General features: G+C 40.1%; 1 protein-coding gene across 8 annotated transcripts in view; it reads right to left on the bottom strand.

Moving 5' to 3' along the window:
* Positions 1-10558: 10558 nt before the first annotated feature.
* The window catches only part of plagl2 (pleiomorphic adenoma gene-like 2), a 147594-nt gene continuing 130803 nt past the window's right edge, over positions 10559-27349 (bottom strand). For all 8 annotated transcript variants that reach the window (XM_078555155.1, XM_078555154.1, XM_078555152.1 and 5 more), the window contains one exon: positions 10559-16065. In XM_078555155.1, coding sequence (XP_078411281.1) covers positions 14820-16065 — 1246 coding nt within the window. In that variant the 3' untranslated portion in view covers positions 10559-14819. The remainder of the gene's footprint in view (positions 16066-27349) is intronic.

The raw sequence follows: 27349 nt of genomic DNA, 5'->3' as shown, positions 1-27349 counted from the left end.
TGCGGACAGACAGAAGGTGTTCCGCAAAGCGGTCACCCAGTCTGCATTTGGTCTCTCTAATGTAGAGGAGACCGCATTGGGAGCAGTGAATGCAGTAGACTAAATTGAGGGAAGTGCAAGTGAAATGCTGCTTCACTTGAAAGGAGTGTTTGGGTCCTTGGACGGTGAGAAGGGGGGGGAAGTAAAGGGGCAGGTGTTGCACCTTGTGAAGTTGCATGGGAAGGTGCCGTGGGAGGGGGTTGAGGTGTAGGGGGTGATGGAGGAGTAGACCAGGGTGTCCCAGAGGGAACAATCCCTGTGGAATGCCACCAGGGGGGTGAAGGGTAGATGTGTTTGGTGGTGGCATCATGCTGGAGTTGACGGAAATGGTGGAGGATGATCCTTTGAATGCGGAGGCTGGTGGGGTGATAAGTGATGACAAGGGGGACCCTATCATGGTTCTGGGAGGGAGAGGAACGTGTGAGGGCGGATGCGCGGGAGATGTGCTGGACACGATTGAGGGCCCTGTCAACCACTGTGGGTGGAAAAGCTTGGTTAAGGAAGAAGGAAGACATGTCAGAGGAAATGTTTTTGAAAGTGGCATCATCAGAACAGATGTGACAGAGGCGAAGGAACTGAGAGAATGGGATGGAGTCCTTACAGGAAACGGGGTGTGAGGAGCTGTAGTCAAGGTAGCTGTGGGAGTTGGTAGGCTTGTAATGGATATTGGTAGACAGTCTATCACTAGAAATTGAGACAGAGAGGTCAAGGAAGGGAAGGGAAATGTCAGAGACAAACCATGTGAAAATGATGGAGGGGTGGAAATTGGAAGCAAAATTAATACATTTTTCCAGGTCCAGACAAGAGCATGAAGCAGCACTGAAGCAGTCATCGATGTACTGGAGAAAGAGTTATGGGAGGGGGCCGGAGTAGGACTGGAACAAGGAATGTTCCACATGCCCCATAAAGAGACAGGCATAGCTGGGGCCCATGCGGGTACCCATAGCCACACCTTTTATTTGGAGGAAGTGAGAGGAGTTTAAAGAGAAATTGTTCAGTGAGAGAATAAGTTCAGCCAGACGGAGGAGTAGTGGTGGATGGGGATTGTTCGGGCCTCTGTTCGAGGAAGAAGCGGAGAGCCCTCAGACCATCCCGGTGGGGGACGGAGGTGTAGAGGGATTGGGCGTCCATGGTGAAGAGGAGGCGGTTGGGGCCAGGGAACTGGAAATTGTTGATATGATGTAGGGTGTCAGAGGAATCACAGATGTAGGTGGGAAGAGACTAGACAAGGGGAGAGAGAATGGAGTCAAGATAGCAAGAAATGAGTTCCGTGAGGCAGGAATAGGCTGACACGATTAGTCTGCCAGGACAGTCCTGTTTGTGGATTTTGGGTAGGAGGTAGAAGCAGGCCGTCCGAGGTTGGGAGACTATCAGGTTGGAAGCTGTGGAAGATCTCCAGAGGAGATGAGGTCAGTGACAGTCCTAGAAACAATGGCTTGATGTTCAGTGGTGGGGTCATGGTCCAGGGGGAGGTAGGAGGAAGTGTCTGCGAGTTTACGCTCAGCCTCTGCGACCAGAGGTCAGTGCGCCAGACAACAACAACACCATCCTTGTTAGCGGGTTTGATGACAATGTTAGGGTTGGACCTGAGAGAATGGAGTGCAGCAAGTTCAGAGAGAGACAGGTTAAAGTGGGTGAGAGGAGCAGAGACATTGAGGCAACTGATGTCACGCTGACAGTTCTCAATGAAAAGATCAAGAGAAGGTTAGAATCCAGAGGGAGGGGTCCAGGTGGAGGGAGAATATTGGAGGTGGGTAAAAGGATCCATTGAATGGGGAGAGGACTCCTGCCCAAAGAAGTGAGCACAGAGACAAAGGCGGCAGAAGAAGAGTTCAGCATTGTGCCGAGCCTGAAATTCATTGAGATGAGGGCATAAGGGTATGAAACTGAGTCCTTTGCTGAACACTGAACGTTCAGCATCAGAGAGGGGATGGTCAGGGGGTACGGTGAATACACGGCTGGGACTGGGAATGGAAGATGGGATGGGGATAGAGGGACGGGCAGGGGTGGAGGATCCTGGATGGGTGTTGGTGTCGATGAGTTGTTGGAGCTTGCGTTCCTTTGCACCTGAGAGAGACAAAGTTTCTTGTTGAGGTGTCAGATGAGATGAAGAATGAAATGAAACTGGGGGCAAGGGCAGCTTAGAAATAGGGTGCGTCGGTGCTGCTGGAGGGAGAGGTCGAGTGTGTTCATATGACGGCGCATGGCACTGAGTGTGAACCTCAGGATGCAACGAGAATAGCAGTCCGAGGAGCGTTGTATGTCCCGGAGATACCTATAATCCTGGACGGGTTCGCAACATGAGGGATGGAACTTCAGTTTCTTGTTGAGGTGTCAGATGAGATGAAGAATGAAATGAAACTGGGGGCAAGGGCAGCTTAGAAATAGGGTGCGTCGGTGCTGCTGGAGGGAGAGGTCGAGTGTGTTCATATGACGGCGCATGGCACTGAGTGTGAACCTCAGGATGCAACGAGAATAGCAGTCCGAGGAGCGTTGTATGTCCCGGAGATACCTATAATCCTGGATGGGTTCGAAACATGAGGGATGGAACTTCAGTTGAAATCCACGTGGGGTAAGTCGGAGACGGAGACAGTCACTGAGGAAGGAAATATGGCTGCGAAAGCGAGTTTTAGTAAACACCTTGTCAAACACCAGGAGAGAAATGGAAAGCAATGAAGGTGAACAGGGCAAAAGAGAGAGGCGGGAATCCTGTCGGAGAGAAGAGCAATACTTCTTCAAGGTAGGCATTCCTTGAAGAGAAGTGGCAGTCAATTAAACACTAAGATAAAAGCAAAAAACTGCGGATGCTGGAAATCCAAAACAAAAATACCTGGAAAAACTCAGCAGGTCTGACAGCATCTGCGGAGAGGAATACAGTTAATGTTTCGAGTCCATATGACTCAACAGAAGTAATGAAAAATAGAAACGAGATGAAATATAAGCTGGTTTAAGGGGGGTCTGTGAACAGACCAAGTGAAATGGGCAGGCACATTGCAGATGAAAATAAACGCAAGGTAGTGTGAAGTGATTCATTTTGAGGGAGAATGAGGAGAGGCAACATAAGTTAAATGGTACAATTTTCAAAAAGGGTGCAGGAATAAATAGACCTGGGGCTGTATGTACGCAAGTCTTTGAAGGTGGAAGGACATCTTGAAAAGGCTGTTAAAAAGGCATCCTTGACTTTGCAAATAGAGGTACACAGCACAAAGCAAGGAAGATGTTAAAACATTGCTTAGGCCTCAGCTGGAATATTCTGGCCAATCCCAGGCACCACACACTAGGAGGGATACCAAGGCCTTAGAAGGGGAGCAGATAAAATGGTAATAAAGATAAAAGATTTTAGTTACGTGGGGAAACTGGATTAATTATCCTTAGAGCCGAGATTAAGTTGCAATTTAATAGTGGTGGTTAAAATCATGAAGGGTTTTGATACAGTAAAAGAGAGATCTTTCTAGTGGCAGAAGCTTCAGTTACCAGAGAACGGGTTTAAAGTAATTGGCAAAAAAGAGTCGACTTGAGGAAATACATTTTCATACAGCGAGTTATGATTATTTTAAGTGCACTACTTGGAAAGTGGTGGATACAAATTCAGTACTAAGTTTCAAACAGGAACTAGGTAAATAATTGAAGGAGAAAAATGTGAACAGCTATGGGGAAAAGCTAGGGAGTGGGAATAATTAGATAGCTCTGCCAAAGAGTGGCCTCCTTCTGCACTGTACTATTCTATAATTCTACCGATGGAAAGCCTAGCTGACAGCAGCAATTTGAGCCTAGAGAACAGATCAGTTTTGGGCTTTTTTCGGGCTGTTTGATTCAGCCGCACAATGCTGTTAACAGCTAAGGCATGAGGGAGTGATTTTTTTGTTTAAAATAAATGGAAGCCGAATCTGGCCAATTAGGGATGGTTTATACTGAAGAAGATATTTCAATCCATCCACATTTGAAACTCCAGGAAAACATAATCAAATTTCCAAAATGCAAGCATGTCAACCTGCAAAACATGACGAAAACTGACAATCAAAAAAAAATGAGAACTGAGAAATCAACCTTAATAAATGACTGTCCCCAGGTCACAGCTTCCTGGTGACCAAAGAAACTAAATTTCCTTTTCAGTACTGTAAAAGAAGTATCATTTTTTCCCCTAATATTACTGTGGGATACTTTAAAGCAGGCTTGTGGGGGTTGTATTGCGTCTGTATGTTTGTGTGCTTCTCACTAATTTAAACTAAAGACGGTCAGACTGCAAGGTTTGAATCATCAAAGGGTTACGTGTAAAAACAGGCATTTTGAAATGGAGATGGGTGAGCTAAGATGAAGTCCAAGTAGATGCAGTGTGAATGTAATTTGCATTCATAGATAAGTTGAGAGGTTGTTTGGTTTTCAAAGGGACATGATAAGATGTTTTACAATGGGCAAAATAGATGAGGCAAAGTCATTAAGTTTTTTTTCCCCGAAAGTGCTGGCCATAATGACATGATGAAAGATTTTTATACTCTGGGAAAAGTAACTTCCAAAGCAAGGGTGAAACAATGGGATTTACAGATAAAAATGGAGAAAATATATTTAAAGAAAGATGGAAAGCTGAATGGGGAGTGGCCATGTGAGATCTTGAAAGGTGGACTGTGTGAAACAGACCTGTGAAAAGCCTCTTGCCACCCCAGAGAAGTGTTTGCTTGTTCCAGACAGCAAGGTTTTGTTGAGTGGGAGGGAGAGAGAAACTGTGAAACACTTCCCTTATAGCAACAGTGCATGCTTGTGGTAATATTGCTGGATATTTTATAGATTAAGAATCGATTTGGACTGTTGCCTGAAAGGTGTGTGTAGTTGGGAGTCTAGTTAAGTAGAAATCTTTTTGGGAACTGTTATAAGACTAAGTTTAACTGTGTAACTGTAATCTTGTGTGCTTAAGTTTTCTTTGTTAATAAATGTTTTAATTTAACCTTTAAAATCTCCAAAGGTGGTAGTGGGCTCTTTACTACTGACTTCAGTACACAAACTTCCTCGTAATAAATACAAATTGCAATATCATTGTGACAGCTTAGCCAAGTTTCCCTTTGGGATTTGGTCAGCCTGGCAAATGCCACCTGCCATATCATGACAGTGCTTTGGATTTTAGAATCTTTAGTAGTATTTGAAATTACATTCTGCAATTTGGTTTGTTTTTCTGCTAAAACTGAAACCCACTTAGGTATCACAGACAAAAGAAGAATCATTATAATGGGTGTGCAAGGAATGGGACCAGAATTTGTCATGACTAACAATGCAGCTATCTATACCTATTGTCCAATCGGTTGTACTACTGGGGGTTGTGAGAAAGGGGATGTTGGCATTGGAACAGAGAAATGTATATAAGTGTAATTTTTGAAGTGGTGGATTTAGGAATTTTTGAAGAGAGAAATAAGCACTCATTGTGCAAAATGTATTTTATTGGGATTGGGAGGAGGTGCTGGAGATATGTTCATTTTTTGATATCTTTTCTAATATTAACATGTTCTTTCTCCTGGTCTGCTTTTTAAAAATATTCTTTCCCTTTTCAATTTCAGGTTATTTTGACCTGTGGAAATTCACTTTCCATGCACAAGGCTTGTAAGTTCCTATTCCTTTGAACAGTGAGCAATGTCACTGAGGCTGAACTTGTAAAATTAGAAAACTGAATAGAATTCTTTCAGGTGCAAAGGAATGCAAGCTCCAACAACTCATCGACACCAACACCCATCCAGGACCCTCCACCCCTGCCTGTCCCTCTGTCCCCATCCCGTCTTCCAATCCCAGCCCCGGCCATGTATTCACCATCCCCCCTGACCTTCCCCTCTCCGACGCTGAACATTCAGTGCTCAGCAAAGGACTTAGTTTCATACCCTTATGCCCTCATCTCAATGAATTTCGGGCTCGGCACGATGCTGAACTCCTTTTCTGCCGCCTTCGTCTCTGTGCTCACTTCTTTGGGCAGGAGTCCTCTCCCGTTCAACAGATCCTTTTACCCGCCTCCAATATTCTCCCTCCACCTGGACCCCTCCCTCTGGATTCTTACCTTCTCTTGATCTTTTCATTGAGAACTGTCGGCGTACATTAGTCGTCTCAATTTCTCTGCTCCTCTCACCCATTCTAATCTGTCTCTCTCTAAACTTGCTGCACTCCGTTCTCTCAGGTCCAACCCTGACATTGTCATCAAACCCGCTGACAAGGGTGGTGATGTTGTTGTCTGGCGCACTGACCTCTACCTCGCAGAGAGGCTGAGCGTCAACTCGCAGACACTTCCTCCTACCTCTCCCTGGACCATGACCCCACTTAACATCAAGCCATTGTTTCTAGGACTGTTACTGATCTCATCTCCTCTGGAGATCTTCCTTCCATAGCTTCCAACCTGATAGTCTCCCAACCTCGGACGGCCCGCTTCTACCTCCAACCCAAAATCCACAAACAGTACTGTCCCAGCAGACCGATCATGTCAGCCTGTTCCTGCCCCACGGAACTCATTTCTTGCTATCTTGACTCCATTCTCTCTCCCCTTGTCCAGTCCCTTCCCACCTACATCCGTGATTCCTCTGACACCCTACATCATATCAACAATTTCCAGTTCCCTGGCCCCAACCGCCTCCTCTTCACCACAGACGTCCAATCCCTCTACACCTCCATCTCCCACCGGGATGGCCTGATGGCTCTCTGCTTCTTCCTCGAACAGAGGCCCGACCAATCCCCATCCACCACTACTCTCCTCCATCTGGCTGAACTTGTTCTCACGCTGAACAATTTCTCCTTAAATGCCTCTCACTTCCTCCAAATAAAAGGTGTGGCTATGGGTACCCACATGGGCCCTAGTTATGCCTGTCTCTTTATGGGGTATGTGGAACGTTCCTGGTTCCAGTCCTACTCCAGCCCCCTCCCACAACTCTTTCTCCGGTACATCGACGATTACTTCGGTGCTGCTTCATGCTCTCCTCTGGACCTGGAAAAATTTATTAATTTTGCTTCCAATTTCCACCCCTCCATCATTTTCACATGGTCCATCTCTGACACCTCCCCTTCCCTTCCTTGACCTCTGTGTCTCAAATTTCTGGCGAAGTCTGTCCACCAATATCCATTTCAAGCCTACCGACTCCCACAGATACCTCGACTACAGCTCCTCACACCCCGCTTCCTGTAAGGACTCCATCCCATTCTCTCAGTTCCTTCGCCTCCGTCGCATCTGTTCTGATGATGCCACTTTCAAAAACAGTTCCTCTGACATGTCCTCGTTCTTCCTTAACTGAGGTTTTCCACCCACGGTGGTTGACTGGGCCCTCAACCGTGTCCGGCCCATCTCCCGCGCATCCGCCCTCACACCTTCCTCTCTCTCCCAGAATCGTGATAGGGTCCCCCTTGTCCTCACTTATCACCCCACCAGCCTCCGCCATTTCCGCCAACTCCAGCATGATGCCACCACCAAATACATCTTTCCTTCACCCCCCCCCCAGTGGCATTCCATAGGGATCATTCCCTCCGTGACACCCTGGTCCACTCCATCACCCCCTACACCTCAACCCCCTCCCACGGCACCTTCCCATGCAACTGCAGAAGATGCAACACCTGCCCCTTTACTTCCCCTCTCCTCACCGTCCAAGGGCCCACTCATTTCAATTGAAGCAGCATTTCACTTGCACTTCCCTCAACTTAGTCTACTGCATTCGTTGCTCCCAATGTGGTTTCCTCTACATTGGAGAGACCAAACACAGACTGGGTGACCGCTTTGCAGAACACCTTCAGTCTGTCTGCAAGCATTACCCAGACCTCCCTGTCGCTTGCCATTTCAACACTCCACCCTGCTCTCATGTGCATATGGCCATCCTTGGCTTGCTGCATTGTTCCAGTGAAGCTCAACGTAAACTGGAGGAACAGCACCTCATCTTCCGACTAGGCACTTTACAGCCTTCCAGACTGAATATTGAGTCAAACAATTTTAGATCATGAACTCTCTCCTCCATCCCAACCCCCTTTCTGATTTTCCCCCTCCTTTTTGTTTTTTCCAATAATTTATATAGATTTTACTTTTCCCTCCTATTTCCATTATTTTTAAAAGTATTTCCATCCATTGTTTCATCTCTACTTTTTAGCCTTTTTCGATTCCTTCACCCCACCCCCACTAGGGCTATCTGTACCTTGCTCGTCCTGCTTTCTACTCTTAATTAGCACATTCCTTTAGATAATATCACCACCTTCAACACCTCTTTGTCCTTTTGTCTGTGACATCTTTTGGTTATCTCCACCTATCACTGGCCCTCTATCCACCCCTCCCTTAAACCAGCTTATATTTCACCCTTTTTCTATTTTTCCTTAGTTCTGTTGAAGAGTCATGGGGACTTGAAACGTTAACTTCTCTCCACAGATGCTGCCAGAACTGCTGAGTTTTTCCAGGTATTTTTGTTTTTGTTTTAGAATTCATGCAGGCTGTGTCTGAGGTAAATCAAATAAACACGCAAAATAAAATGTGCACTGTGTTCAGGAAGAAATGCCATTGAACAAACTAGTTAACCATTTAGTTAATTTGAGATTTAACTAAAGTTTAAATCAAATTATAAATAAAATAGAAATAAAATGGGTACTTTTTTCCCAGCACCAAATCTCTCCAATTTCAAGCTTTGTTTCTTTTGTGTAACCGCATACTGCGGTCATGATGACACGTGAAGATTTAGCACCACCACCACCACCCCCCACCCATTTCAAAACAGGCAAATATGCATTACTGATACAGACAGGAAATTTAAACTAGCCACATGTACAATGGGGAATCACTAACACTTATAATATCATTTTGCATTATTTAAATAAAACCATGATTGTAAATGTGTTATTGCATCCAATAATACATACTGTACCTAATTAACCCTTGAGCTCTACAATTCTCTTTTACATCAAATGAAAATTTACAAAACTGAAAGCTATTAAAAAGTGTTCAGTATAGCTATGTTATAAATTAACTGCACTAACATAAGAAAGAGGAACAAGAGTAGGCTATATGGCTGCTTAAGCCTGCTCCAGCATTCAATTTGATTTTGGCTCATCTTTTGTTCAACTTCACTTTCCCACCCATTCCCCACATCCCTTGATTCGCTGAGAAATCAAAAATCTGTCTATCTCAACCTTAAATATTATTCAATGATGGAGCATCTGCATTTTCTGGGGTAGACAATTCCAAAGATTTGGATTTCGAAAGACTCATGAAGTTGCACTGTTTTGATGTTAAGATTGAAATTATTACTTTTAATTAGGAAGTTTCCCTGATTACATTATCAAAACATCAAGCTACTTAAATTCTATAATTCTTTGAAGTGTACTAAAAAGTTCCAAAATGAAAAAAATTGCAAATATCAAACCTGATGAAAACAAGAGGTTCATGCTATTGTGAAGCTGTCCTCTCCTTTACCCCGAGTCAGCAATATGATCAATTACTTACACCCAAGAACACCGTGGAATCCTAGCCAACCAAACAACAGCAGTTCCCGGCATGCCTGAGGATAGAATATAAGGGGCACAAACCCGGTCAGCTTTTTGCAATTTCTGCGAAAAGCAAAGATGCAGAATACATGAGGGCTGAAAAAAAAAACAAAGCAGACTCGCTGACTCCTTGCAAACAGCTGGCTACCCACACAAAACGTGTATGAAAATCATTAAACAGCAACCAGGACTTAAAAACATATGAAATGGGCAGAAAAAAAAGCCTGTCAAGCAACTCTATAGTGTTGGACTCATCATTTTTGCATCACCTAAATTGGCGGATACAGTATTACTGTGTCGAGTAAGAAAGACAAGTCATTGAAAGACAGATTACGAAAGGATAAGCTCACTGGATCATCTGCGGAATGCTGTTTATGCATTGTAATACAAAATTAATATTCCAGGATTTTTCTGACCACTGAAATTGGGGAAATGTTCTTGTTGGTTCATATGTAATTGCTTATATTATGGGAGTGGTGCCAGAGGACTGAAGGTGTTGAGTAGCTTGAGTTTGTTTAATGATCTGTATTGACATTTTGGATAAATATCAATCGATGCTGCAAAAACTTTATTTCAATTCATTCCAAATATAGTATTTAGGTCCAATTTTTTTGTGCCAATTACTACAAATATAAAAAATGCCAGTAAATAAATCAAGACTGAATTAATGGATGAGTGGAAAGTTGAACAAAAACAGATGTTTGCCTCAGTTCTTACAATAATCCACAATTAGACACGATGGATCTTTCTGAATGCAGCTAAAGGGGTTTTGCATCAAACAGGTGAATGAAAGGCAGGCAAACGTGCAAGTGTGACAGGTTCAGCAGTGAAGCTAGGGGTTCTACACAAAAGAAAGCTTCCAGTAGGAATTTTTAAAAAGTCACTTTAAATTCATTAATCTTACTGGATAGTTCCCTTCCTTTACTAAAACTGTAAAACAATAAGTCTTCGTGTTAATATTTCACGCAGCACTTTCCTCATGAAATGATGTTTTTGCCTTCTCATTAAAATGTGTTGGATTCAGATGAAAATAATGAACATTTAGCAATTCAAGCTCCATAGTTTAATTGCTCAAAAGTAACATGGTAGCAGTCAAAGTATAATGTACAATAAAGTAAATATGTTTGCCGAAATAATTCTTTGGATCTACCATTACAAATGTCCAACAAATTCAACTGCAGCAACAGATTGTAAATGAAACCTGATAAAACACTCATGTAAAAATATGTGATTATGTTGCTCTTTACCTGAAATACATTTTGTACAAATACCAGTAGTATGTAAATAAAATGCTATATAAAAATAATGATTACCATATGCAATAAGCACCCTGTTGTGACAGAATGCAGTATTTAAAAACAAAATGCAGGAAAAAATACTATTTACTACACAATGTATAAAGGACAGAAATTGCCTGCAGTTTTTCCAACTGCAATAACTTTTCACTATCTATTACTAATAATCTATTGACACTTTATATGGATTCTATGCATTAAGTGTTTTACACATTCACTTTAGTCCTGGATGAAGCTTGGCACTTGGAAGTTTGAGAGAGGAAAACCATCTGAGCAGTATTTAGTGATTTGTGAAGAAGCAAAACTGTTTTCAGTCTTCGGTCATCCACTGCGGAACAATCCAGCAAACACCATTATGTTGATTGTACCTCCATTCCCCAAGTCTATGAACTTTCTTTACTTTTGAAAAAAATATAAAGTGGGCAAATTACTTTACCTTGATCTGCTTTCATTCAGTCCTAAAATATCAGTACAAACATAGAACATGACACTTTTAATTGTAAAGAGTTTACAAAATACAGAGAAATTGTGCAACTATGGAAGCACACTGACTATTGGCCATCTGATGTATAAATCATTGGTAAACATTTGTTAACATACAGTGAAGAGAGATGTAACATGTACAACTCGCAAATACAGTTTGTAACTCTTTGAATGCTGATGCAGATTTTCAGCATTAATGGAATCAACTGGAGATTCCAGCACTCAGAATTAAACGAGAAAGAAAAAGCTTTGAGAGTAATTGTGGTTTTTACATTAAGTTGATTTATACATCAGACATCCTACGTATTAAAGTACAACACAGAGCAGCTGAATGGTAGTAATACAAAACACTGTAATGCTCTTTTATCATAAGTATATACTAATACATCTAACAAAAATCTAATGGCACTTAATTTTATAAAAGATTCATTACCAGTTTATGGTGAAGAGATACTCTCCTATAAAGGTTTCTGAAAGTGCTAGAACATAGTGAGTTAACCAGCCGTAAGAGGAACTATTAGCCTTACAATGAATACAGCAATTAAAGTTCATTGAAAAATGTGTACTTGATCACTGTGCAGTTGTTCACCTGTGAGAATAAATTGATTTTGTCATTTTGGCCTTAGGCCAAAGAATTTTAAGTTTAACTAGGAAAATGTCTGTCCACAGGTAATAGAGAGTTGCCCTCACTCATTTGCTTCCAAGACAGCCGTGATAGAAAATATTTCCTTTTGTTGCAGGGCAGAATGGAACGTGGAAGTAATTAATAATTTTCCAATTGGTACCACAATAATCCACATTTTAATTTCCTCCCAAATTAGTGAACTGAGGAAATCCACTAAAATATTTAGAATACAATGTTTAGTAATGCCACATTATAAATATTGCTGTCACAATTTCAGTTTTCAAAAAAAAACTCTCTTAGCTACGAGAGGAATGCCATTAAAATTCTGCAATATAGCAATTTGGCAGTGATATTAATCATTCCCTAATTTCATAAAAATAAGTTTTTATATATTAAAATATAGATATGGTTGATTTGCAAGAGTTCTTTTTTTAAATTGTGTTTTGTTATGTTATTCAGAACTAGCTTATTGTGAATCGACAGCAAAGGATTTTCCTGATGTTGATTCTGTACCAGAGGTGAAGTTGTGTCCACATTCGCTGTAAGGCAGGTTTGGTTTTCTCCTAGGCTTAGAGCAAGAAGCATGCATGAGGTGATGTGTTGTGTCTTTGTGAGTTCCTGCTCAGAGAACTGTGAAATAAGGATTCAAATAGCTCAAAGCCTCTGGTGGCCAGAATAAGGCACTGTCAGGAGAGGAAAAACGGTAACAGAACTAAAATCTTTACATTAAAACACAAGCATAACATAAAAATCTTTCTTGCTGAAACCCTGACTTAATATAATCAGGGTATTCTTAAATCAAACACCCTGTTCTGTATCCTTTCTAGGTCTCACAGCTCCTAAATACAAGGAAAGGTACAATATTTTCAAAGTAAATATTCACTACAATAAAAGTCTAGTGATACTCAATGGATTTTAAGGTTACTACGTCTACAAGACAAGAATGCACTTCTTGCAGACGCTGGTTAAGAATTTAATTAGTTTGATGTGTTTTAACTACTTAATTTGGAGCTAAATCTTCTAAAATATGCATTATAGTATTATACACAGATGTATATCATAATGTCTTTCCATTTCTTGAGGATACGTTTGGGGTTTAAATGAATACACAAAACAAAATTTAGGATTATTACTCAGATGTAAAAGGCAGGATGATTAAAATATCAGAAGCAATTGCATTATAATTAAGCCACAATATCTCCCCATTAAGCTGAGAACTGAGTGTGTTCAGTGTTTCTTTTTAAAGCTGATTTTTTCTTAAAGCAAAATTAGTGTTGGAAGGAAAACTGCATCACACATTTACATACTGGCTATCATGACATTGAATTTTATTGCTAAGTTTTAAGTGTGCCATAAATCTGGAAGCAAAGAATAATTATGCAATAGTTAAGTAAAATAGAGCCAGACACCTGCAAAGATGTGCTTCAAGCTAACTTTGATCAATTGGCTGTGATTATTTTTGTGCAATTATGTACCTTTGTTACGAACTAATGTTCAAGTCTACCTTGCTTTAGGCTGTTTCTCTTTCAACACTGTTTGCCAATGTTACCTATAGTGAGAAATGCATTTACAATACTTACAGGGAACACGAACAAGGTGCTCCTGGATCTAGTACTGAACAAAGTCATTGAGGTGCTTAATCTGTATGCTAGATAAATCAGCAGTAAAATTTAAACTGCTCATTTTTCAACATGTTGCAACATTTAAGCTTTGCTGTAAATGAGCCACTGTTAATGTTCAAAATCTTTCATAAGCAGATTGTTGTATGGGCTCTGCACACCGCAGTAAAATAACTTAATGTATGAACCATGGATCGAAGTAATTGATCATAAATAGATGATATCTACCCTTATGAGAAAAATTAATGAGTAAAATGAAGCAGCTGCTTTGCAATTAAGGAAATAAATAGGGATCATTCCTAGTAAGATGAAAACTTTCGTACACCCCAGTATGACAAATAATGCTATAACAGAAAGAAATGAAAGGCTAGAAATTACTGTTGCCAACATTCACAACTTAGTGTTCACTGATATTTTTTTTTCTATTTTAACCTGTATTTACCAGGTTACTTAAAATGGGTTAATGCCACCATTAAAATAACAAAGAGGGAAAGTCATATGAACATGCTAAGCATTTGCCTACCAACACTATAAACAGTAATTTCTAGGCTCTGCTCTTCGAACAATTATGCAGGGGCAATGCTTTCTGGCACATATTATCTTCCCGGTTCTCTCAAAATGTCTGACTTTTTAGGAAACTAAGGGTATTTTAACAATGAAATAAGCCAATACTTTATTTTCAAGAGGGCAATTGACTGGGCACAACTCACATTGCGAGCATAACTTAAGTCTATTTCACTGTGCAACTTTTGTTTCATGCAGAGACCTGTGTGTGCGACAAAATATTGTTTTAAAACTCAATTTGGACAGACAAAGCAGAGGTTAATACACGTTGCATAATGCTATAACAACTATATTATTTTTTTCCCATCCTTCACTAATTTTTCCCTGTAATTCTATTTGACGTTTAGCTCATGAAGTAACTTCTCAATCGTAACAGGTCTCCATGTTTGTTAAAAACATATGAAATATGTAGCTATCTGGGGAGTAATTTTCACATTAAAACTCATCCACTTCTCAGAATTCTGATATGTTCAGCCCTCATGTGGATTTGTATCCATGTTAGAGTGTAGAAAGCAAAAGGCTCATTGTTTGTAAATGCCTCGTCAGTTGCTAATAGATTTTTAAAAAACCCTCCATGTTATGGATTAAACTGAATAACGGAAATTGCCTTATAAAAGCTTCTTCAAAGCTTTAGCTTCCTTTGAGTCCTTTGAGAAAGCCTTGTGCGCTTCATTAAATTCCACTCCAAGCACAGATTTATTGAATAAAAGATGCAACAGCAGTTCACTGGAAAGCCTGGTGGAAACGTGGCAATGTTGTCGTGCTCAGACTGGTGGTAAACACTGGAGACAATGGGTGAAGAGGCCCAAGGTTCAGGCCATTTCCAGATCCTTGGGAGTCCTGCAGCTGAGGCTGAAGAGAGGTAAGTAGGGACTGAGGCTCATTTTGCGCATAGCCCATTACCAGCCCTCCTGCTGAAACAGGTGGATTGTACGTAGGGTGGTTCAGTGGTAAGAAGCTCAGTAAATGTGAAAAGTCCATGTTTGCTGTACAGAGGGATTCATTAATTGTAGCAGAGCTTTTGGAAAGCAAATGTTCACCAGAAATGTCATCCAGAGGGCCAGTTTGCGAATCTAAGCCTACTTTAGCTGGTGAAGACTGAGATTCATGGGATGAAAGTGGCAAACTGCTGTGCAAGTCCATTAAGTAACTTTCCGTTGGCTTCTCAGGCAAGCCAGTGGCATATGAGGTAGATCCAAGCTGATACTTAGAAGGGGGTTGAGGGGGTGCTGAATGAATTGAGGATGGGGACTCCATTTGGCAACCCATTCCCATAGCTAGAGAACTAGCAACCAGACTATGTGATGATCCTGAATTTGTCATGGCTTGAATGTGTGGACTGTAAATGCTCATCGGCAAACTAGTAAATGGCTTACCTACTGTCTCCTTAGAAGCCATGCACATCATTGGACTAAGTTCTTCCTTCACTGTTATGGGTGGACTGGGGTGAAGCAGACCCATCATATCGGATGGTTCAGTCTTAATTTTCAACAATTCCTGCGAATGACTCTTCTTCATATGTCTCGTCAGGTGATCCTTTCTGCCAAATCTCTGAGCACAATACTGACAAAGGAAGTCTTTCCTGCCTGTGTGGACTACCATATGTCTCCGAACATCTTTCCGAGTGTAGAACCGTCGGTCACAGTGATCACACTGGTGCTTTTTTTCCTTGACTCCACTTGATGACTTGCCTGAATGTGTCTTCAGGTGCTCGAGCAGAACCTCTGTGCTCTCAAATGTCTGAAGGCACACTTTGCAGGTCAGGTCACCACTGGTAGCAGCATGCAGCGCTAGGTGACGCTTGTAGCCCAACTTGGTGTTGTAGTTTTTGCCACATTCTTCGCACTTGAATGCCTCTTTATTTGGATCATGTGTCTGAAGGTGGTTCTTCAGATGGTCTTTCCGGTGGAACATTTTTTCACAGTAGGTGCACTTATGTGTTTTTTGTGGTGAATGTGTGGCCATGTGCCTAAATAGAATAATAGTGAAAACAATCAAGACTACACACATTTCTTTCACTAGTTTAAAATAAAAAATAAGTGGCATCACATTAGATTAAACAGATCTAATGCTGATTACAAATAAGTGCCAACTTGGTATTTAATCTCAATTACTTTTCATATGCTTATTGAAAGCAGCCTTTTCAAGTGATGAGCATAAAACATTTATATTCTTACTGATATTTAACAGAATAATAATATACAATTCAGTGCAATTATTATGCCAAATTATCCTAAGCAAAAATACATAATGCACTTTTTGAATTGTTACAAGATGATGCAAAAGATTCAGGAAATAATTCAACATTTTGAAATTAAAATGGAAAGTATCAGTGCATACTTTCCATCTCTTAAATCAAACACTTATATTAACTATATTTTTTCCCCTGAAGGAAATGATGGAAATGTTATAAAGAACTGAAAAAAGGAACAAAAAGCAGAACAGCAGAAAAAAAAATCTTATAAACTTAATGGCAACTTAACAAAGCAAAATAATTTGATGTTTATTAACAGTTGTGTACATCACAAAATTAGAATTTAGGCTATTATTTTCAATACAACTGCAATTTAGAAAACACAGGAAAAGGTAGCCATGCAGAGCGAGGCAGAGGGTGCCTACAATACTGAAGATAGCAAAGGAAATGTAGACAGGGATCATTGGATACAAACATATAGAGTTAGGGCTCTTGGGATGGCTGAACAATTTGCCTATAGATTAAGCCATGTGACATATTAGGGCATTTGGTTGTCAAGCTGGATTTCCAAACTAGGCCCAAATATCAACCAGATTTGTCTGCTGTTGTAGATAACCATTATTTTACATTACAGGTTTCACTATGCTCTAACTGATATTGTATTCCATGTCAACTGTACCTTCCTCATCCTCTCCTGAAGGTCTTGACTTTTTGTCCACAGGCATTGATAGCATTCTTCCCCAAGTGGCCAATATCCATGTGTGAACATTGACAATGACTAAGCATTACAGCTGAACCAGATTCTGTCATTACAATGTCCACATATGCAAACATTCAGCAGGAGCTGAACAGTTTGGCTGATAGCTTTCCCAACTGATTCAACTTGTAACATCTTTGCCTCCATAGCAGTGAAACAGGCTGAATCAACACAGACTGGGTCAAACTGGAGTCCTCCTTTAATCATTAGGGGATCATCAGAGAGTTGCTCTATGCTGATGGTATCGCACTAGCATTCCATACCAAGAAGCACATTCAGCAGCAAATGGACAAACTCTCTCCTGCCTATAAAGAATTTGACTTGACAGAGCATCAGGAAAACTTCAGGATGTTGCAATACTTCCATCTATCGGCACTGACAATGTGACACTGAAGGTTGTTGATAGCTTCACATATCTAGGCTCCACAATCACCAGCAATCTGTCACTTGATGCTGAAATCAACACATGCATTGCAAAAGCTGCATCTGTTATGTCTGAGTAATAGACTGTGGAACAACAGCAGTCTGATGGAGAACATCAAACTGCTAGTCTACCAAGCCTGCATCCTCAGCACAATCCATTACAGTTTCTACCTTTGCTGTTTCAGACTTATCCTCAACCTCTCTTGGCAGGACTAGGTCACAAACTCAGAGATCCTGGAGTATGCTAATTCTATCAGCACACACTCATTGTTAAACCAGCTAAAAGCCAAAGTCTGCATTAGCTCAGCCATGTTCATCGGATGGATGATGGCCATATACAAAAAGACCTACTGCACGGTGAACTGGCGTCCAGACTGCTGCTACTAGGGCACCTACAAGTGAGATAGGCAGATGGCACACATTGACGCTGACAATTAGGAGAAGGTTACTGACTGGAGGCTGACTGTTTGGAAGGGCATTGGAAAAGGTGGGCAGAAATAAAAAGTTGTACTGGCTGAGGAGAGAGCCCAGAGAAAACAGAGACCTGTGAATTGTGCAGCCTCTCAGCCCACTGTCTTCCTCTGCAGCAAATGCAGCAGAGAATGCAATGCCAGAATGGGGCTCCTGAGCCACACCAGGTGATACTGAACACAGGTGAGCATCAAGGCCCAAACTTCCCCTAATCGTGACAGCTTTCTGTCTCATGAGATGAAATCTTCAATTGATGTTTTTGATGGTGGATCCAAATCCGTTTTTATCCCTACTACCACAAGGGCAGCCAACACACTCGAATGCAAGAATACAAGGAATTGAATGGCCACAGGGGAGGCAAGTAAGGAATATATATAATTTGTGGAAGGACTTATTCAGAAGTAAAAAATCCTAAATTGGGTATAAATAGGGTGCAACCTCCAATTCAAGTCAAACAATAGTTGATTGGCTCTTTAGACCAAAATTGCACAAACGTTTTGTCTTTGTGGGTCACAGTTTCATACCATGGTACTTTGGGGATTATATATTAAATTGGAATTGACATTTCCATTGCTTTATAGGCATCTTAAAATGTAGATACTAACCAACGTCAATTTTGAATTTATATAGTAATGAGGCAACTATGAATAGCTTGTTCGGCACTGAACGGACCACAAAATGCAAATAGGGCAAACAGAACAAACTGGCTAACCAGAATGTTATAATTATCAGATTTAAAAGATGTTGTTTTGGGGCTGTATTTTTAAATTATGATAAAATGAAGGCGGGGGGGGGGGTCATGTGACATGTTCTGAAGTCTGCCTGGATCCAGGAGAGAGGAAGCAGCTAAAAACCAAAAGGTTTCTACAGTTCATCATGTAGGAAAGTGCATGGGAGATCGTGCTTTGGTGGAAAAGATCAAATTCAAGGGGATTTGAAACGAGGCTGGAAGAGTTGCCGAGCTTGGGCTAGAGGGAGAGTCTCCGAGAAAGAAAATCTTACAATAATAGACAGTTCTAAGATAGCAAGCTACAAGGCTGAGGAAAAAAAACAGAAATAACTTCTGATTGATTCTTGGAAAAATTGAATGCCATACGAACATATGAATTAGAAGCAGAGGTATGCCATTCAGCCCCTTGAGCCTGCTCCACCATTTGAGAGGATCTAATTGTGGCCTCAGCTCCACTTTCCTGTCTACCCCCTATAACCTCCGACTCCCTTTTAATTAAGAATCTAACTCAGCCTTAAAAATATTCAGCAACCCTGCCTCTACTGCTTTCTGGAGAAGATAGTTCCACAAACTAATGGGACCCTCAGAGAAAAAAAATTCTCTTCATCTCTATCTTAAATGGGAGGCCCCTTGGTTTTAATCTGCGACCCGTAATTCTAGTCTTTCCCACAAGTGGAAACACCCCCCCAGTAGCTACCCTATCAAGTCCCCTCAGGATCTTATATGTTTCAGTAAGATCACATCCCATTCTTCTAAATTCCAATAGATACAGGCCCAATCTGTCCAACCTTTCCTCATAAGATAAGTCCTTCATCCCAGGGATCAGTCGAGTGAGCCTTCTCTGACCTGCTTCTAAGGCAATTATATCCTTTCTTAAGTAAGGAAACCAAAACTGTACACAATACTCCAGATGTGGTCTTTCCAACCCCCTGTACAACTGTAACAAAACATCCCCACTTTTATACTTGATTCCCCTTTCAATAAACACCAACATCCTATTTGCCTTCCTAATCACTTGCTGTACCTACATGCCAACTTTTTGCGATTCACGTACCAGGACACCCAGATCCCTCTGCATCGCAGAGTTCTGCGATCTCTCTCCATTTAAGTAATATACTGCTTTTCTATTCTTCCTGTCAAAGTGGACAGGTCACATTTTCCCACATTATACTCCATCTACTGAATTTCTGTCCACTCACTTAACTTATCTATATCCTTCTGCATACTTATGTCCTCTTCACAACCTACTCGTCTACCTATTTTTGTGTTATCAGCAAATTTAGCAACCATACATTCTGTGCCTTCATCTGGGCCATTAATATAGATTGTAAATGGTTGAGGGTCCAGCCTTGATCACTGCAGCACTCCACTAATTTGCTAATCCAAACTGACCCATTTACACCGACTCTGCTTCTTAACCAATCCTTTGTCCATGTTAACCCTTACACCATGTAATCTTATCCTGTGTAGTAAACTTTGATGTGGCACCTTATCAAATGCCTTTTGGAAATCCAAGTACACCCTATTTACAGGTTCCCCTTTAGGCACATTCCTTGCTACTTCCACAAAGTACTCTAATAAATTAGTCAAACACTGTCTCCCCTTCACAAAACCATGCTGACTCTGCCTGGTTGTAATAAGATTTTTCATAATCTCCTTAGTAATAGATTCTAGCATTTTCCCTATGACAGATGTTAGGCTAACTGGCCTGGAGTTTCCTGCTTTCCATCTCCCTCCTTTTTTGTACAGAGGAGTTACATAACTATTTTCCAAACTGATGGGACCTTTCCAGAATCTAGAGATTTTGGAAAATTACAACCAATGCATCTACTATTGCTGCAGCCATTTCTTTTAAGACCCTAGGATGGAGTCCATCAGGACCTGGGAATTTGTCAGACTTTAGTCGTAATAGTCTTCAGTACCCTTTCCCTGGTGATTGTAATTGTTTTGAGTTCCTCCCTCCCTTTCATCTCTTGATTTACAAGTTTTTCTGGGATGTTGCTTGTTTCTTCTACAGTGAGGACAGGCACAAAATATCTGTCCAATGCTTCTACAAATTCCTTATATCCCATTATTAATTCCCCATTCTCACTCTCTACATAAAGGGCAGTGTAAAGTATATGTGTGGAGTGTGTTTATTTTGATTGGCCTAAGAATAAGAAGGGGGCATTCCTTCCTGTGGTTAAAGTATAAGCTGCCCACAAAAAGAAAATAGTGTTTAGTCAACCATGTTTTTTCCGTCATTTGTTAAGTAAAAGTTTTAAAATGTGGCATGTTGTAGTGTCATTCTTTCAGCTATTAGCTCACGTTTGTTTTTTTTAAAGTTATCCTTCTCCATGGAAATTGTAACAAATTGGGGCTTCTTTGCAGGATTTTGAATCCACAGGCTGAGACACGTACACTGGTCAGGCTTTAAACAAATAAGATTTCACAGGGACATTTGCTGTAATTATTGAAAAGATAAAAATGGCTATGTCTAGTGCAGAAATTTTTCTCAAAAGAGAGGATTTGCCTTTGAGTACCTTGCAACAGAAAGGTTAATTTAAAAGCAGTGGCAAGAAAGTTGGAAAGAGAGTTAAAAGGAGTCACTACAAAGTCAGAAATAGTTGAAGTATTGGTTCAACACTTGAATCTTAAGAAAAAGTTAATCCAGATAAATGCAATTGAGTTGGCTAGGATTCAGTTATAAATGGGCCAACTCGAATTGAAAAGAGATACAGAAAAGCAAAAATTTGAGTTCGAGAAAGAAAGGGAAATGAAAAATCTTGAAATGATTTCCACAGAGAAAAAATTAGAAAGAGAGGAAAGGAATAGAGAAAAAGACAGAGGTACAAGGAGAGAGGAAAGCCAGGAAATGGACAGAGAAAGGCTTTGATTATGTTAACTGGTGGTAACAGGCTGATTTGACGATGCATCAGATTTAACTTGTTTTGACTAGCAAGGAATAACCGCCTGGTGTCTAAATTCAGTGAGGAAGAAGTTGAGATGTATTTTGTCTCGTTTGAGAAAATTGCTATGAAGTTACAGTGGCCACAAGAAATTTGGACAATTCTATTACAAAGTGTTGTGGTAGGAAAATCATTGGAGGTATATTCAATGCTTTTAGATGAACAGTCTGCAGACAGTTAAGACTGCTGTACTTAATGCACAAGAACTGGTTCAGAAGCTTAAAGACAAAAATTTAGAAACCTGAGGAAGAGACAGAATCAGACTTTGCTAAGGAAAAAAAGAACGGTATTTGATGGATGGATAGGGTGATGAAGTTGGAACAGGATTTTGAAAATCTTAGAGAGGATTGTTAACGGAAGAATTTATAAATAGTGTTCCTTTTGGAGGAGCTACAGGAGTTGGTGGATCATCTTAATCAAGTTAACTGAAAATACAGTCCCCTGGTCAATGTCGACAAGAAAAAGGTGATGGGGATGGATGGAAAGACCTGCAAGATTCTGATTAACGGAGTTCAACTTGAACAGGTTGATACCTTTTGCTATCTTGGGTCACTCATCATGAAGATACACAGTCTACCAAAGGAATTCAGGCTAGACTTAAGGGTCATGGCATTGTGAACTCACTTAAAAGAGTATGGAGTAGCCACAGTATTTCAATTACAACAAAAATGTCTTCTGAAAGCCCTTGTGTGGCTGTTGACAACGTATGGCTGTGAAAGTTGGACCATCAAGAAGAGTGATGAGGCTCGAATAAGAGTATTTGAAATGAAAGAGTATTTGAAATGAAAGAGTATTTGAAATGAAAGAGTATTTGAAATGAAAGAGTATTTGAAATGAAAGAGTATTTGAAATGAAAGAGTATTACGTATGACATGGATGGTTAAGCAGACAAATGTATGGGTGCTCGAGAGAGCTGGTGTTAAGAGGAACTTGTTTGAGGCACTGATATCATGGAAGCTCACATATTTTGGACAAGTGATGCGAATATGAGGGGACTGTTTGGGGAAAAAAGACACAATGCAAGGCAAAACACCTGAAAAACGTACACAAGACCCAAGATGGCATGGATGGATAATGTCAGAACATGGACTGGCCTCTCTATGGGACAGGCATTGAGGGCAGGGGAGAATAGAAATCAGCGGAGAAAGATTGTTCATAGTGCAGTCAACCCTCAGAACAAGGGCGGATGAAAGACAAGACATTCCTTTTGGCATCAAGTCCCCCCCCCCAGCCCACCATAAAGTCTCTAAAATAAGGGAAGCTGCAGTGTTGGATGATAGTTACAAATTTTCCCATTAATACCTAGATGGCAGCAAGCCATTGTTTGCAAACACACACTGAAACTGGAGAGAAATGAGTAAATAATGAACGGAACACTAATTATCATGAAAATAAAAAGATACTTCTCAATGTTGTGAAAGAGATAATGTGGGAGATAAATATAAAGGAGACCAGCATGTTACTTTTGCCATAAAACAGGGCATGCGAAAGTCAACTGCTGGAAGTTGAAGGTGAAACCGGTAGCTTTTATGAAGGTATCTAATGTTTCTCCAGACGTTGCTGTAAAAGTGAATGAACCTTGTGACAAACGAAAACCATCTAATGTATATAGAGTGGGTACAAATCAGAACATAAAATATTATGGGAGTTTTATATTTGAAGGTGAAGTAACTCTGGTTTTGTCTGATAAAGGGGCTTAAAAGATCATCATCCTTTGATATACGGGGTCAGCTCAGAGCTTAAAGTTAACAAAAGGTGTGGATTTCTCTCCAAAGAATTCACTATATGAAAACGTATCACTACAGGGCATTGATCGAAACTGTTTACTTGTTCTATTGTATAGAGCGAATTTAAACTGTGCTTTGGTCAATGAGTCTGTTATTGTTGGAGTGACGTCTAAATTGCCTACTGATAATGTCGATTTCATACTTGGAAATGACCTCGTGGGAGATAGAGTGCTACCATCACCAGGGATGATAAACAAGTCCATTGAAACTGACAATATACTAAAGAAATCAGGAACTATTTGTAATCTTGCCTTAGAAAGTACTGCTTTGACTAAAGACGTGTCCAAAGAATCAAAAGCTCAGGCTTCTGAGAGTAAAGAGCCCTTGAAACCTCCAACTGGCAACAGAAAGTTAAAATCAAATGCAAACAAACTGAATCTGTCTCAATTAAACTTGTCTTCAGATTCTAAACCACAGGTGTTAAAACAGAATACAGCAGCAAAATTCCAGACTAATGGAGGACCAAAGAAAGGCAGTGCATTGAAGCAAAAGGGCTTGTTTGTAGCTAATGCTGATGCAGTGGAATTACGGGGCCGTATTAAAGTTTTAAGATTGAAAATAGGATTTCAAAATGAAGAAGCTGTGGCTCTTGCTCGGAAGGAATGGGACAAAGCTCGTTTTGAATGGGAAGACGTGAAACAGAAAGAATGAAGAAAACTGCAAGAGATAATTTAAAAAAGAGTTTCAGGATTTTTTAAAAATCAAAACATAAACATAACCTCAACAAAATTCTGGAAGCAATGAAGGAGAACTATAATTCTGCATTTAAACAGAAGAAAGGTGACTCGGATGGTTGGCTAACTAAAACATTTTTTTTTCAAATTTGGACATTATTGAACCTATACCTCTGAACGAGAATAGAGATCAGAAAGTGAAATCTGAACGGGCTGATCCAAAGATGTAGTTTAAAAAGTCAGCGCCCTGATGACAATGTAAGATCAGGTTTTAAAGAAGAACCAAAGGAAATACTGAATCCAGCGGATAAAAAGCATTATGACAGAGAATTTCTTCTGTGTTTACAATTTACACGGCTGGGATGTAAAAGCCAGGAGGACTATCAGAAGTCATCAATATTGTTCTTGACAAAATTTCCCAAACTGAATTAATTGTGCCATCTTTTAACCAAGGACATGGAAATAATGTGAACTTTAATCCTCATGAGAAAGGAGCCGTTAGCAATGAAACCATTTCTCAGTCACATAAGAGGGATTTTAAGAATTGCCGTAAAAGGAATCTTAGCTGTTATAAGAATTTGACTAATACAGGTTAAACATCGTGATGCTACCAAGATGGACTGTTTAATGATAAAATGTGACAGTGTGCAGGAAGAATGTTACTTGTACTAAGTTAATTGTTAAAATAGTTATAAGTTGGTATATTTTGGATGACGCCTATGAAACCCATCACTATGGTGGTGACTTTTCATTCTTTAGGGGGCAGGTGTTACATTTATGAGATTTATAAGATTATGTTTTGGGACTGTAATTTCAAATTTAGGGTAAAATGAAGAGGGTCATGTGACCCATTCTGGATCCAGGAGAGAGGGAGCAGCTAGGAACCAAAAAGTTTCTATGGTTCACTGTGCAGGAATGAGGTTGGAAGCTAGCGGTTGGGTGGAAAAGGTCAAATTCATGGGAAGTTAAAATGAGGCTGGGAGAGTCATCTAGCTTGGGCTACAGGGAGTGTCTCTGGGAAAAGAAAACCTCACTGTGAAAGACATCTCTAAGATTGCAAGTTACCAGGCTAGGAAAAGTAAATGCCAGGGATAAACTCCAGGGAGCCATAAAGCACTTGGGATTGATTCTGGGAAAATTGAATGTCTATGTAAAGGACAGTGTAGAGTATACTTATGGAGTGTGTTTTTTTCAGTTGGGCTAAGAACAAGAAGAAGGTATTCCTTATGTGGTTTAAAGTATAATTTGCCTACAAAAAGAAAATAGGGTTCAGTCAATAATGTTACAGCATAAGTTTTAAAATGTGAAACCTTGTGTCATCCTTTCAATTATTAACTGGAAGTTTAAATCAGTCTTTACGGAGATCGTAGCAAGAAACAAATGCAAATAGAATTGAACAATCTGAGGTTCTTGGGCTGTAATCAGTCACGGCCAATAATTTGATGTTCTCGTGTTAGATCAAGATGTTTATATTGGGTTTATAGACAGATGCATGCATATTTGACACGGTTGATGAAGCAACGCCGTCACTGAAAAGTTGTATCATTTTAAAATTTTCATTTAAAGGCAGGTAAAGAGCAGATATATTAGGGAAGTCTGTGTTTTGGGTAGCCAACATGGTGGAAATTAATGAATTTTCTTCCAAGTTTTCAAAAATTCCAATGTTATAAAAACCAGTAATCCAGGTCATTATGAACTTTTTAATCACTGCCTTGTCAGTGATAGCATTATATAGTTCTGAGACAAGCCATCTGTTTGTTCTACAAACTTGTAGGAACATGACTAGCCTACAGGCTCTAGTAAAGTCTATTTGGAAGCAGCTTAATGCTGGACTTTCAGATAATTTCTTCAGTTGCAAATGTTGATGAGGCAGATTATATGGTCTTCTTAAAATCTTCTCTTACAGAATACCCTAGCTTCAATGTATCTCTGCTGATTAAATATTCTTATTGTGAAACTGTTCCACTGGATGGTTCCCGAGCATAATTCATTGGTTCTGAGTGAGTAGAGAGGTCCCAACATACATCCAATCTGAAGTAGGTATACAAACTTCATTTGTGATAATGGTAGAACGTGGATTGGAAGCTCAACACATTTGTACAACATTGCTCTGTGTGCAACTTTAGTGACAGGATTAACCTAATTATTTTAAATAAGCTACCAGATTCATTAAGACAGCAAACAGACGAATGTCATGTCAACATGTTAAGCACTTAGCACTATTATCATCATCTTTAATTTGTGCCCGATATCACTAAAGTCAGTGACAAATTAAAGAGGGCATTCTCTTTCTGTGTTGAGTTACTTTGGTACCTTGAAGTGGCCATATTTAATTCAGAAGAGGTTACATCTGAAAGGCAATCTACAACAATGGAGCCCAAACTCCAACCTTAGCAGACAGTTCTGGTCATACCAAAGAAATGCTTTGAACAAGTGCCATAGTTTGGTAAATTATTGTTGATTATTCATCATTATGGCTTCACTTCAATCCCCATAGCGAGAAAGGGAGGGAGGCAGAATCAGCTTTTAACATCCTTCAACTTTCTGCAGAGCAAGGGTCAGATTGATATAAAAAGCATTTTTGTGTCAGCAAATCATTTGTAATAACGATATAGCTGAGAAAAAGTAGTAATAGTGTTTCACACAATATATGGAAACAGTGGGACAATTTCCTCGGTACGTTTTGTGTAATAAATTAATAAACCCATTTATAAAGAGTTTGTTTACAATTTTGTTAATTAGTGCAAAACAGAAAACTAATGGCAACACAGAACTGATTAGAAAACAGTCTAGAGTTCTGATTAATCAGGGATCTAGTCTGCATTTGATGGTAAGTTTGTGGCAACTCTAGGGGTGGGTCACAGCTGTATTACTAATAGATTTCTTTCAGTATAAAAACAGTTCAATTTTGTATGGGGAGGAGGACTTTAAAGATTTTACTGTACTGTAGTCTAATCAGTCTCAATTTTCAAACAATGTTCTAGAATGAAAGTCCCATTATTGGTCAATGTCCAGGTGATTTTGTTAAGCAAAATTCGCAGTGCATTCCTACTGCTGAAGAGACCCTTTAATTAAATTTGAATTTCAAACGAATAATGATTCCCCAGCAAATTTTCTGATGTTATGATCTCTTCAGCAATTACTTCTGTCTAATTCTAAAAGAGTAAAACTCCTGGTTGGCAAAGAAGACATACAAAAGCTTAACACACCCATATTACATTCCTGTATGTGCAAATTTAACACAGGCTTTAACCTATTTAAATTGAACA

The sequence above is a fragment of the Cetorhinus maximus genome, chromosome 13 (assembly GCF_964194155.1).
Source record: "Cetorhinus maximus chromosome 13, sCetMax3.hap1.1, whole genome shotgun sequence".
Lineage (NCBI taxonomy): Eukaryota > Metazoa > Chordata > Chondrichthyes > Lamniformes > Cetorhinidae > Cetorhinus > Cetorhinus maximus.
The sequence above is the reverse complement of the archived record's forward strand: the minus strand, read 5'-3'. Positions and strand labels throughout refer to the sequence as shown.